The 14,319-nt window shown below is 33.6% G+C and overlaps 1 protein-coding gene across 3 annotated transcripts; it reads right to left on the bottom strand.

The window, feature by feature from the left end:
- Window positions 1–6,939: 6,939 nt before the first annotated feature.
- Window positions 6,940–13,711, bottom strand: LOC118051785 (probable galactinol--sucrose galactosyltransferase 2). Of its 3 annotated transcripts, none has more exons than XM_035062506.2 (14): window positions 13,498–13,711; window positions 11,836–12,049; window positions 11,295–11,542; window positions 10,804–10,894; window positions 10,665–10,713; window positions 10,465–10,556; window positions 10,239–10,349; window positions 9,499–9,621; window positions 8,721–9,273; window positions 8,515–8,582; window positions 8,282–8,416; window positions 7,975–8,192; window positions 7,625–7,713; window positions 6,940–7,527 (listed from the first exon to the last, which is right to left on the bottom strand). In XM_035062506.2, exons 2-14 carry the CDS (start codon window positions 12,024–12,026, stop codon window positions 7,165–7,167), a joined length of 2,331 nt encoding a protein of 776 aa, XP_034918397.1. In that variant the 5' UTR covers window positions 12,027–12,049; window positions 13,498–13,711; the 3' UTR covers window positions 6,940–7,164. The 3 variants fall into 3 exon arrangements, with proteins under 3 accessions (XP_034918397.1, XP_073261424.1, XP_073261425.1); XM_073405323.1 differs by lacking the exon at window positions 13,498–13,711 and adding an exon at window positions 12,152–12,795; XM_073405324.1 differs by lacking the exon at window positions 13,498–13,711 and adding an exon at window positions 12,156–12,269.
- Window positions 13,712–14,319: the final 608 nt, after the last annotated feature.

Here is a 14,319-nt window from a genome sequence, read left to right as displayed (position 1 = left end):
TCGGTATTTTTCAGATAGCACTAGAACTGTTCACTTCTCAATTGTACTGTTAATTACTATTCTTTATAAACAAAATCATCAACAGATTGAAAAGTCATTGGTGTTATTTGGTGAGTTTCTGAAAATTTTCTAGTAAATTAAAATTTTAAATTAAATATTATAGACTGAATCACTGACGGATTTAAAATCATCAATGATATTTGGTAGTTTCTGAAAATTTTTGATTAAATTTAAAATTTAAATTAAATATTACAAACAAAGTTACTATGGAATGGTTAGAAATATTAATATTAATTAAACGTTGGTAAAACCGTTAGTAAAATACCCCAATAAATAGAATCCCTCATTTCACAACAAACGAGCATGTTCTTTTTCTTTTTCTTTTTCTTCTTCCCCTTATGTTAAAAACATCAACATCCCTTTTTTTTCTTTTTCTTATATTATCTCCTCAACTCCTCTTCTCCCCTACTCTCAGGTATGTCTTCTTTTCTCTTCTCAATTTTGTTTTAATTAACATACTTTATGAATTTTTTTTTTTTCTTCTCATCTTCACTCGCAATTACATTAATTAAGATAAGATTTTTTTTTCTTCTTTTTTGTGTTTTTTTTTCATTATATTTTATTTTTATTATATTTTTAAATTTTTTTGTTCTTAATAATTGTATGAATGTTGTTGTGGGATTTTTTTTTCCATAAGAGATCAATGTTGTTTTTGTTTTATTTTTTTTGTTATTTATTTTCTTCTTCTTTTTTTTCCGAGCAACTCAATTTTGAGTATTATGGAGTGTTGATTTATATTAATTTAATTATTTTCTAGTTTTTTTAAATAGATTTTTTTAAATATATATTTTAAAATAATCACCGACGAAATTGAATACGATATTTTTTTTTGTTATATGAAATTTTTTCTGAGGGGAATACCAATGGAATAAAATGAGATTTTTTTTGGCACATATATTTTTTTGTCTATAAAACCATCAATTTTTTCATTTTTTTACTGACAAATGATGGAATTACCATGAATGTTATTCCATCGGTAAATTAGTCAGTAAAAGTTTTCACCAATGAAATGGTAATCTCACGCCGATGGAAAATTTTTTGTTGGTAAAGCTATTAAATATTGTAATGAATTAAGCATAAGGTAATGTGAATCTGTGTAAGTTTCAAACCCAAAATTTAAGGGGTATATTAAAAAATAATATAAATTATATTTTTAAAATTTTACATAATAGTTTAAGCTTCTGAACTGAATTAATTCTTTATGGTCATTAATTCAATTTGTGTTTGTTATTAATTTGCAAGAGAAGATTAATTAAGGTGGGAAATCATAAGAATTAATTTTCAATCGATCATGCCTGGCTAAACATGTTGCTCATATAGCAGCAGCTTCTAGTTGGTTTTTCAGGAAAAGCAAAATAAAATTCTTAAAGTCTACTATTTCTCTTTTGGACCCTGCATTGGACAAGAACAATGTCCATATAACTCATTCCCCCTTTTTCTTTTTTGTTTGAAGAAACCATGAAAATCTTGATAGTTGATACCTTGCGTGTGTTCACACACAAAAGCGATGATTATTAATCAATGGCGTCACAATTAAGAGTGTAAAGGAGAGACAAACTAAAACTAATTCACGATTGATTACAAGGAAATTGCATTCATATTAACATCTATATAATTAGCTTCTTGTACATATTTGCATGGTTACAAGCACACATCCCACCTTGCGTACTCAGGATTCTACACGGGAGTCTGTAACATTAAGAATTATATATAGAATTCACACTTTTCAACATGATATCAAACTGCTTAGAATTAGGTCACGAAAGATTGCTGGTAATTATCCATAATTTTTCTCGTGTGCCCATACATATTCCTGATCATACTATCGCTCTGCTGCTGCTGCTGCTGCTGCTGATGATGATGATGATGACCCTCACATGGTTCATTGCATATGTTGTTAGTTCTTGCAAACAAGGTTATCAAGAGGAGCTGGGTGTATATTTCGTGTGTGGGTGTACATCAACCCGATATGATTCTAGCTAGGGTTTGAACTGGGAGTAAAATATAATTGTCTCTTGCATGTGGGTTTATAGGATGGGTACGTGTCAGATTTTGATATGGTCGTCATCTGACCTTGAAATGTGTGTAGATATGGCTAACTTAATGCTTTCGTACTCTATTTGTCTGGAGTAGTGGAGGGGAATAACTTTGGTGTGGAGAACATTTGTTGATGACTGAACTTTCTAAGGTGTTAGTCTCCATGGAATCATGAAATGCAAGACTTTAATACCAGCGCCCCCATGTTGAGTTCTACACACTTGTAATCGTCTCTCTTATTACCAATAATGACCAGACAAATTGTGGGAATGATTTTCCAGATAAAGGGGCATGTTAGGTTAATGGAACACAGCTTAGCATCCCATCTGGGATCGCCATCTGTATTAGTGGGCCCTCGAGTGAGCAGATGATGATTTTTTAGACACAGATACACACAATTGGGAACTTGAACAAGGTAAGGCACTAATGTAACTGTATAATGATCATACTTGACAGCTTAATCAATTAAGAGCATAAACATCGACTTTTATCAATCACTAAGCAATCCACACGATGACAAACCAGATAGAGAGAGGGTTAATTGTTTATTTACAGGAGAAAAGGACTGGCCGGGAAACTTGAATATTGCAGTGCATTTTTCTTACATCATCCAAAACTTGTTTCGTCATTGGATTTCGTTTCAACGTCAATGAAACTTTCACAGATAAGAAAAAATTAAGAAAGAGAAAACTTACCTAATTTAACAACCATTTAAACATACTTATGAAACCATACAATGGGGCATAAATACAAAAGAAATTGTATCAGCATTGATCATCATTCATAATTTAGAAGAGACTTGTTGGACTTCGTTGCCATTAATGGAGCCCATATCATTTCTCATGCATAGTTTGCCATAGTTATAAATTTGGAGTGCTCGGTAAGTCGACTCGACCTAGCCTAAACTAGTCTAAGTTGAAGAAAAGTTGATGAAAGAAGATAAAACCAAGGTTTTTCAGAGGAAGATTAAAATCAAATAAAGGTTTCATTATGAGAACAGAGTAAAACCAAAAGAAGAAGAAGGAAGAAGTATGATAACAGATCAAAAAGAGGAAGATGAAAAAAGAAGAAGAGAGAATCAATGAAGTATCGGAAGCAAAAGCAGAGAGTAAATTTGCAGAAGCACCTTCCTAGTAACTAGTAAGGTTTTATAATGAAAGGGGAGCCGAGAAACGTTGGTGAGAATTGAGAAATTTATTAGGGTTTTTTTTGTAATTTATGTTATAGAGTCCACGAGGACATAAATGGGTTGGCATTATAAGCCTGTGTTCAGCCCATAAACTTTTCTTTTATAAAAAGATTTTTTTTATGAGTCGACCGTAAACTGAGAATCTAAATCTTGCTCCGAGTAGATTCTATATTGAGTTTATATATATATATTGACGTGGCCGGATTCGATTTTTTTTCATAACCTAAAAAACAATGTTAAAGCATTGCAAGCATTTTTTTTTTAAAAAAAAAAAAAAAACCATATGACTCAAGTTATAGAACCTAATCCTAAAGGACTAAGATGAAAATAAATTAAAAAATTAAAAAAACAAAAAAAGCTTCAACCCAATCCAAATTAGCATAGCAAAATTGTGACCAGGATTATAAAAACTGGAATATTCTCATAAAAAATAAAATAAAAATAAAATTAATAAACTTGAAGTTGAATGGTCAAATAGAAAGAGAAATTGATGTAAAAAAGATTGAAAAAAAATTAATGTTAACTTGGACTAACTTCTCATATTCATGATCAGGGTCACGAGACAAGGAATTGACCACATAAAAAAATAACAGAGCTCGATTCTCAACAATTCAATGTTGAAAGATAAAAATTAATTTTAAAAAAAGATAAAAAATAAATTAAAAGAATAAGAAATAAATTTAACATAAAAACAAAAAACAAATAAGATGATATAAAAGCATCAAACAAATCCAAGCTAGCATGATAAATATGTGACCTGGACTGTGAAGCCGAGTTATCATCATAGAAATTAAAACAAGAAAAAATAATAAAGATTCTTAATTTTCAATAAAGTTAATGTTGAATAATGAAATTAAAAAATAAAACTAGTAAAAAAAGACATAAAAAAGATTGATATCGATCTGGGTTAAAATTTCATACATGTAACCCAGGTCTTGAGACCGGGATTACTGCGTCGAAAAAATTAACGAAGCTCAATTCTAAATAAATCAAATATTGAAGGAATGAATTGAAAAAAAAAAACTAAGGAAAAAATAAATTAAAAGAATAAGTGTCAAACTTGACATAAAAATTAAATTAAATCAAATGATAAGAGATGTAATTGAAAACAATTTAAAAACAAAAATCAAAAGAATGAAACCAAACTTGATATAAATTTCAAATAGGATAAAATGCTATGGGATAAAATTGAAAAAAATAATAAAAAGAAGTATTCAAAACAAATAAAGAGTAATCAAAAGAATAAGAGGCATAATTAGAGTAAGAAGAAAATGGAGGACAACTACTATTCTTGGTTAGGCTAACACTTTTTTTGAGGGGAATAAAGAGAAAAGAAGGGGGAGGAAAAATTTAAACATCTCCTAACCACCACGAGAAGCTTCATATGCGTCATTTTCATGGATGCACCTCCATATAAACCATCGGTACATATAACAGTTGCCTATTTTTGTCACTGAAAGGTGCCTTACGTGTCGTTCAAAGGGCAGGCACGCCTCCTACATGCTAACGCATGCATTGCATGTGCCAATAACTTTTTTTTTTAATTTATTAAAATACCTACGTGCCCTAACTCCATATGATATTGATTAAAAAAAAAACCATAACAAAAGGACCAAAAAGCCCTTGACCTAAGCTATATATTTTTTATATATTCTAAGGGTAACATAGTAATTACATTGTGCTAAGAAAGTTTAAAAACCTAAAATGCGTTTGCCGAAAAAGTTAAAAAAGTTTAACTTTTAAGGGTATTTCATTCATTACACTTTGTAGACAAAATGATAAAAGACCATTCTACCTCCATTAAATCTTGTAATGACAAATGGGTTTCATAAAAAAAAAAACAATTTTATCCCTGGAAGCTAGTTATATTGTTTCAATTATGGAGGGCAAAATAGTAAATTTATAATGTATACGTGATCTCTTATAGATTTTGTTTTAATTAATGATTGTCGGTAAATTGACAAAAATATAGTTTAAGTATTACAATATCTAAATCTAATGAGTGAGGATGTTTTGAACCTTGTTATAAATATGTAAGATCCCTGTAGTGGATGGAATTTGTTGAGAATCTAAAATGCTAGATTTATAGGTGTTATTATTATTATATATATATATATATATATATATATATATATATATATATATAATTGCTAAATATACTAGAACCCTAGGTATTTCACTATAGCTCCACCAACCAATTTTTTTTCATCCTATGTTTTTGTTTTTTCAATTATAACATTTAATAGACATATTAATAACCAATATGTCAAAATTTATTAAGGAATGACAAAACTAAAACAAATGAGATAAAAATGTAAAACAAAGACAAATCTATTGGCTAATAAAAAGATTAAAGGAAAGGTTCATTTTAGTCCTCCTACTTTTTCTCCCTTGAAAATCCCTATAGTTTTTGTGATTTTAATTTTGGTTCAAAAGCTCATTTTTCTTATTGTTTTTAGTCACTGGTTTTTGAAAAAGAGAGAAAAAGTCTTCAGATTCTAACAATGAAAGATAAAGTATTGGTTAACACTGATTTCAACAACTAAAATCGTTGATTCCAGTGTCAATGAGTTCCATTAAACAAGATGAGTTTGATGTTGATTATTTTAAACCTTAATATTGCCTAAAAAAAAATAAATAAAGGCTGAGAAAGAAAAATATTATTTAGTTTGACTTTGTATTTTAAACTATTTTTTAGGTTGATAAATTGATTTTTTGAAGTTCTAAATGTTTTTATTAGTTATTTTTAGGAGGAAAATGAGTTTTTAAAAGAAAAAAAAAATTCCTTGATTTCCAGCCACCATTGTGGTGGCTAGAATCCGTGCAAACATGTGACATGTAGTCTCTTACAACAACAACACTTTTTTTTTAAAGGCTCAGGCACCGCTTGGCTGCTCAAGCCATGTCCTTGATTTTTTCTTTTCTTTTTTGTTATTTTTTCTTCTAGTTTTATCCTTTAATTTTTTTAAAAAGTATTCTTATTTATATCTTTGCTATTATATATTTAGATAAAAAGTTATTTTAAAAAAAAATTATTAAACTAGATAGAATTCATGATATGAGTCAAGCTATTAAATTAATATAAATTTAATATATTTTATCTTAATATTGTTTCAAAAAATAAAACAGTTCAAGGATTGTGGATTTTCTAAACCCATATCCACATTGCCTCTCTTTTATTTTTTTTGTCCATTTTTTCGTAACTCTCTATATAGTTTTTGTGTTTTTAAAAGTACTTTTTAAAAAAAAATTAAATTTTTTTATTTATTTTAAATTAATATTTTTTTAGTATTTTCAGATCATTTTAATACTGATATTAAAAATAATTTTTAAAAAATAAAAAATATATATTATTTTAATATATTTTTAATTAAAAAATTTTTATAAAACCAAAAACATAACAATGCTCTCAAACACGCAAGTGTGCAACACGCTAACAGCAGTTACAATAACAACAAACATCTTAGTTGCAAAGCTTGAGGGTCTAGCCCATTGGTCAACAGCAAAGAAGGTGGGTTCATCCTCACCAGCCTGTCACCCCTGCCTACCTGCCTACTGGGCAGCAGTTAGTCGTAGTGCGCAAGCTGGCCCGGACACCCCGGGTACCAAAAAAAAAAAAAAAAAGATAACAAACAGGAAGCACAATGGAAATATAAAAAGAAAGGAACTTCTATTATTGATAAATGGAATACAGCAATATCATGCCCACTAGTTATTCATTAATGCAAGGGGGTCTCTCTCACTCCATGCTATGCAATTTACATACATCACTTTTGCAAGTCATGCGCCATCATCCCTACCTCCATGCATGCAGGACACCCTCCTAAGAATGGTGATATTCCACTTGATATTAATAAAATGTCATTACTTCAATCTGCTTAAACCTGTATCTCCACAGGCCATCTGTACATTTCCTCTTCTGCTACAGGGAGATCCAGGGTCAGTAGCCCGGTGGCGGAGTCGTGATTGAAGTCAGTGTCAGCATTGCCCACGGTGCATTTTAGAGGGCGCTGGGAAGAGTAAGCACCAAACCGTCCGCAGCCCCTGACTCTCAGTGCAATGGTTGCAGTTGGAAACCGGTTCTCCCTGAGAGAAGTAGTCAGCTCCGAGGAGACTTCACCATCAAAGTGCTCTGGCGCCTTGTCAGAAGTCATATGGATTTCAACCTGCTCCACAGCACCGCCTGTGTTGAACATGTCTAGCAAGCCTATTGGTGCAAATGAAATGTTGGAAGCGATATCCTGCATCATTGATGGTATGATCATTCAGTGAATCATAGTTGTCTAATTAAAATACAGCAACAGCAAAGAAAAAACAATCAGTCTGAGAAAGACTCACATCGATAGGACAGAAATGGAAGAGTTCATATTCAAGAACTTTTAGTGTCACTGGCACTGAAGCACCTTTAGGCAACCGAACCAACTCCCCTGTAATCCAAAGGCACAGGAACACGTTAATATGATTTAAACCCGGAAGTTCCATAGGCATTGTTTACCAACTCTGAAGAAAATTGAAGATAACCCTTTCCTGTCATGTTCTAATACAATTCATTCAACTTTAGGAGCTCACTTTAAGGCTCAATTTCCTTTCATATACAGAGGGCCAAGGCTAGCATATTAAATTGCATAACTAACATTTAAACTCTTTAGGAGTCAATTTATATTAGGAAGGACTAGTCGAGTAATTACCTGATTTGTAGGCATAAACCACGGTTTCCCCATTCCATTTTGCACCAGCAACTTGAGCAATGCAATCAACATCACTGGCACAAACAGAGCCCGTGAGGGTACCTGGAGTTTCATCATGAATGCGGGTCTTCTTCTCAATCTTGCACCACCCCGCACCTTGGCAGTTGAAGACACCTACTACTCCGGTGCATTTGTTCACATTCCAGATCTTGAGTAAGCTGCAAAAATGATATCCATGATGAGGATTTTAAATGAAGGAGAAAGTAAAAGACAGAGATGACCACCTTGCAAAGAACAAATAACACACCTAGTTCCATCTCTTGCTGGGTCAGCAAAGAGGCTGTCAAGTGTTGGCCGGCCTGGAAGTTGGGCTCGGAGGACAGATCCATCAGGGAGGACCAGCTTCCTCAATAGGTCAAAGTTGTGGTTCCCTGGTTTATCACTGCACAGGATCGCCATGTCAGAATTTTGTGATATGTTTCATACTTTCAAATGATTGGCAACAGATGATAATTTTAACAAAAAAAAACAAAAGAATACCTGACATAGATTGCACATCCACCAATAGCACGAGCAGCCCCATGATACTCTGCAGCTGGGTGTAAACTCTGCAAATCATGGATTCCACGTTACATAGATGAAAACTATATCAAAACTACTTGCAGCCCCACTAAGAGTTGTATATAAAACAACCAGGACAAAAATTGATGACCTCACAAGAACAGAATTGATTCATTTTCACTTACATGGAACATATCCCAGTCTGGTTGCATAAATTCTCCAAGGAAAAGAGTGTTGTAAGCCACAGAGGAGATATGGATGGTGTGGGAAGCAGGGTCCCGAGGATAGAAATCATCAGAAGCTCTCACTACAGCAGTCTGCTTGGCACTATAGATTCCATCAGTGTTATGACACATGCAGGCAATACATCCATTGTCAGGGAAGTTTCTTGCAATTGAGGCCTCAAGAGCTTGGTGATAGCTACGGGTGAGAGACACTCTTCCACCATGGCCAGCGCCAAGTGTTTCAATAATGTTCTGAGCATCAACTTTTACTCCATCAACTCCACATGATGCTAAATAGGCATGGAGCTCATTGTAGAAGTTGAAAACCTTCTTTGGATGCACTAAACCAAGGCCATGAACTGATAGGCTGTCCATGACAACGTCAGGCTGGTTGCCTACAACACCAGGAGATTGAACCGGATAAGCCAGTGCAGTATCATAATGCTCCATACCAGCAGCTGCTGGTTTAACTCCACCCCAGTAACCAGCCAAAGCATGCCATACATAAACATACCTGTAACAGAAAATAAAGCAAAATGAGAATTAAAAAAATTATACCATGCTTTCAGCTAATCCTCTTCCCTTCTTCATCTTGTGGATGCATGATACTAACATCCCCTGCACCAAAGGGAACTAACTGTAGACAACCCTTCTTTATTAAGGTAAAAATTTTCATGAAAGTGCGCCGCTGGTACAGTAGCAAAATAGTTGATACAGAAATAGAACTAAGATCACTCACTTCACATTGTGGCATTGCTTAGCATCGTCCACAACATGCTTCAGTCCAATCACCTGCTCATTCTTTTCACCGTTCTTCTGGAATTTTGAATTCTCCTTTATTCCAGTAAGCCTACTTGCAAATCTTCAACAAAGAAAATTGCAAGCACTCAAGTGATTAGACATTATCAGCAAAATCACGATAACATCAAAATGGATAAATATTATTCTAGAAAAGTTTCCCAGCTAATGCGCATTTTGCCTCAGAGCATCTCTACTCTTTAGAAAAGTCAAATTAGTAATATATTTGATTTAATAACATTTGATATGACTATTTGACTTGACATATCTAAAAACAATCAAAAGATTCTCAATTATCTTAATAGTAAAAAATGAAATTTAAAAAAAAAAAAATTAAAAAAAAAGAATAAAAAATACTCAAGTGAAACTTGTGAAACCTATAAGGTGAGTAATGAGATGAAAATAATCTCATAAAAAACAAACTAAAAAATTAATAAATTTTTATATAATAAAAAGATGAAGAAAAAAACCACTATTACAATAAATATTATTTTATTATTTTTGCAATATATGTATAAATAACATTTTTGTAAGAAAAATAATGAAATAACATTTTATTTGTAAAATAAGTTTCCAAAAAATTAAAAAAATATTTTTTTCTTTCCATTTTGCATCCCTAAGGACACTTGGGCCATCTCCACGAATGTGTGCCTGTGTAAGAGAGAAATATAGAGTCCATACTGTGCTCCTTCTTGTACAACAACATTAGCATCCTCCTTTGCTTTATTTTCGATCTGTTGCCAACCATCATCAATGATCAAAAATCGCGGGGGAGTCCCTCCTTCTGACAGACTGCAGTCACAATAAGAACCAATTTAGTCATTCAATCTCAGCGTTGGTAGATCTAAGTCTCTATTTCATGTATGATCAGGATCTAATTCAATCTCCCATGTTATTTCTGAATTACCTCTCAAGGCCTTCCTCAACACCCTCAGCAGTGACGTCCGTGTAAAAGGCATCCCAGGTACACCAGCCAAACCAGTCTAGAAAAGAGGGCAGCTGCACAAGATCAACAGAACACAACATAAGATTGAAATGATGAACTTACAACAGAACTTCTTGTTTAAAAATTGAGTTAACATACTCAAAAATAAAAAAATCACTTACCTTTTTCTTTTCCCGATGAAGAAAAGTTTGCATATATTTTTCCACAGCCCTGTTTTCATAAGTTGTTAGGAAAATGGTGATTACAATCTAAAACTGAAACTCAATGCAAGTTTGGATTAAGGTAAAGTCGCGAGCTCACATGACAGCCTGGTTTATGACTTCAAAGGGGTTAGTCCCAGCATGCATGTAGACCAGGTTAAGTCCTTGTTTGGTTTCAACAGCACTATCCCCTGCAAAACCAAACCAAACCACGAAAAAAAAACATGTCGTTTCGGCTCTTTCGAACTCGTTCCTTTCTATCTATTTCTTCCAATTGAAATGTACTCCGTAAAATTGATTCATTTGAATGGTGGAGTAATTGATTGATTCTCCTGCCCGATAGTGTTCGCATCCATGAGCTCCGACCCAGAATTTCAGAATTTAGTCTGCTTCATTAATGGCCAGCAGGATGGGACTGAACTAACAGTAGTTTTTGCCATATGAAATATGGTGACTAATGACAGGTACAACCCATAAGTCTGTGTTGTGGTCTCATTCAATACCAGCCGATGGAATGAGACTAGATTAAAAGGGATTACACTCATGGGCAGGTGCATATAAGTTTACACCAGACACTTTTAATCAACTCACCGCTATCAAGGCAAATCTCCATCTCATTCCTGTCGCTGCCTTGCAGTACAGCACGGAATTGGCCTTCAAGTAGGGGAAGGAAGACGGTGTAGATTGTCTGTCCATCATCTTCATCAACTCCTTCACCACCGTTCCTGCTTTCCACTAGCATGAATTGAGTCTCCAGAGGAATATCTTTCCCACACTTCCCCATTCTCTGGGTCATCCACCATAACTTGAATCGGAAACAACACATGAAACGAAGACCCCTGCCACCAAAATTGAAAGTGAGCGTCTCCAAGAATTCAAAAACTATCCGCATATCCATCATCAAACTATTTACTTAGTCTTAATCCACGTTCCTAAAACTAAATGTAAACTAAAACAAACTATCTGCAGGCATCAAGCCATCATGTCTTATATTCACCAGCAAAAATTTAACTAAACAACATGTTTTTTTTTTCTTTTTTAACTTCTAATTTATTGCAGGATTTTTTTAAACGAAATTAAAAAATATATATAGATTATTCTAACATCATCAGCAATGAAAGGAGATGCTTACTCTAAAACCCCAACAGGAAAAACATGGAGACTTTTGCTATGAGAAGCGGTGGCACCAATAAAAGCACCAGCAACAGGTCCAACACCAGAGCCACGAGTCAAAACAATGTTATCAGGAACTCCAGTTAAAATTGTCTTCCCATGAACCAGAAGGCTCCCATCATTGATTGAAATCTTTGGTGTCACCGTCATTGTTGCTGTCTTGCACTTAGTTACTGCATAGCCCAGGAAAAATATAGTAAGAAGAAGAAACCAAACCTAACCAAACCCAAGAAGCTTGAGGGACCAAAAAATTCAGAAGGGTATAAAATGGTTGCCTACTAAATATGATCCTAAAGGGGTTGTGTGATTCTTTGGATTGGAAGGTAATGCCAGGAAAAGGTGATTTCTAAGGATGCTAATTTGAGCATTTCGATGGTTTCTGCGACAATTGTTGAAAATCCTTCCACCCCACTTCCACAAAGGAATCCACTTCAGTTGCTGCTGCTGTTGGATTCTTGCAATCCTCACCATTTTTGTCTTCCCTTCCTTCTCTCACTTACCATAAAATATATACAAACTAGAAACCAATTAATCTTTTACGTTACTTTCCAAGTACTGGTTCAAAAATACAAGGCATCAAATCTAATGGGATGTTTGAGTATCTCCAAAAAGAAAAAATAGATGTTAAATCAGTATCAGGGAAAAAAAATTACATATACATTTATATTTGGGGATAGGACAGCGAAATAAATCTAAGTTTTTGGAGTTTTCGGTTAGTCGGGGTTTTAGCCTTTTATGTTTCGTGAACCTGTGAAAAAGAACAAAAGTATCCCTCTCGGATTTCTGTGGGGGTGGTGTTCGAAAATTAGATAGAATTCAAGGAGTTCTGTGAAAATACATAATAAATAAAGGACTTCAAAAGGAAATTAAAAATGAAGGAAAGGGTGGATTTGTGGGGAGCAGTAAAGACAGAGGACCACAATGGTTTCATACTTCCATTTCTGTTTGTTCGTTGTTCACTTTTAGCTGTAAAGCCTTTTTTCCTGTGGATTCAAGAACAGAAACGAATCTTCAAAATTTCACATCCAAAAGCCGAAACAAAACTCTTATATTTAGTATAAAAAAAAAAAAAAAGGAAAAATGAAGTTAGTCAAAAATTGGGTTATGACAGTGAAAAAGTTGATGATTATGATTTGAGAGCAAAAGGAGCTCGAAGAAAGCTTCAAAATGAAAGTATTGAGGCAGGAGAGGAATAAAATAAAATAAAATAGGTAGAGAGCTAGTTAATTAAATAACTTCAATTAACAAAAGCTTAAACAAATTTATCGAGGCAGGAAAGGAAAAAATTCAATAAAAATGGTAGAGAGCTAATTAATTAAATAACTTCAATTAACAAACGCTTAAATTAATTGAAGAATCGTAGTGATTCTTGATTTCTGACTCATGGATGTTTTAAGCTTAAAATAGAGTTAGTTTTTGTTCCAATTTGATCACTAGCGCCAGATTAAGCAGATGTAGATGAGAAATTAAGAGAACTTCGCCGGGAAGCTATCATGCCTCTTCCAATATCAGAGCACCATGAAAACTAGCAATGTCTATTATGATAGAAACAAACCGACTAGTTTCTCCGAGAGCAAAGGAAGTAAGATAAGTTCCCATCAAGAAATTCATAAAAACTCACCAATAATAATAATAATAATAAAAAAAGGATCTCTTGCTGCTAGCCGAGCAAGAAACTCCGCTTTCAAGCTTTGAAGACCAAAAGGGCTTAGCAACCAGGGTTTTCCTTTTCTTTTCTTGGGAACTCAAAAGAAGAGCATTCAAAGATGAACGCTTTGTTCTTGGAGAGGAGCACAAGGCACGCTCAGTGATGGAGACGAGCTGATTATCAAGAAATGGAGGAGCGAGGGTAAGTGAGGGACGGGAAGGGGTTTTTATACCATGTTAGGTGTTAAAGATCGAACAAGTTTGGTGTCCTAAATGGTTCAAGATCTTGACACGTGGAAATTATTGTCGGTTGAAATTAAAATAATTGAGATATTTTTCTTTCATGCATGATAACGGGTAGGCCAAGGGGGGGAAGTCTCGAGTAATTTAATTCCCGGGAAAATGATTGATAAGGTGGTGCTGTATCGGCGGCTCCAGCAAGTTCAAGGGCTTGATTTTACATGATCATGTCACTCAATTTCTGAGCTGTATTTATATATTATTATCGAACCTATACTTAGTTTGTTGGTTTAATGTTCTAGAGAATGCTTGGATCTTTTTTTTTTCTTTGACTTTTTCTTGATCTGGGATAGGATGGTGGAGGATGCAACAATATTTATACCATAATTACGTCGGAATTCATCAAAATCAGCTAACATCATAATCAATTCTTATGCAAATCTTTAAGGTAAAGTCTAATTGCATGAAGATGAAGGGGGTGATAGTTAATACATATTAAGGTTATTATTTAATAGTTTAAGTTGATTTATATGAGAGTCTGTGTGAGAATGTGGTT

Source organism: Populus alba, chromosome 16, assembly GCF_005239225.2.
Source record: "Populus alba chromosome 16, ASM523922v2, whole genome shotgun sequence".
NCBI classification, from domain to species: domain Eukaryota; kingdom Viridiplantae; phylum Streptophyta; class Magnoliopsida; order Malpighiales; family Salicaceae; genus Populus; species Populus alba.
This window is presented reverse-complemented; position numbering and strand designations above follow the sequence as displayed.

Bases quoted from the DNA above. Each gene is read 5' to 3' on its own strand.
- LOC118051785 (XM_073405323.1), bottom strand. From the start codon at position 12,347: ATGGTGAGGATTGCAAGAATCCAACAGCAGCAGCAACTGAAGTGGATT. The intron at 11,543-11,835 runs GTAAGCATCTCC...TTTTGGTGGCAG, and splicing joins TTTCCTGTTGGGGTTTTAGA to GGGTCTTCGTTTCATGTGTT. The intron at 8,417-8,514 runs GTATTCTTTTGT...GATCCTGTGCAG, and splicing joins GGATGTGCAATCTATGTCAG to TGATAAACCAGGGAACCACA.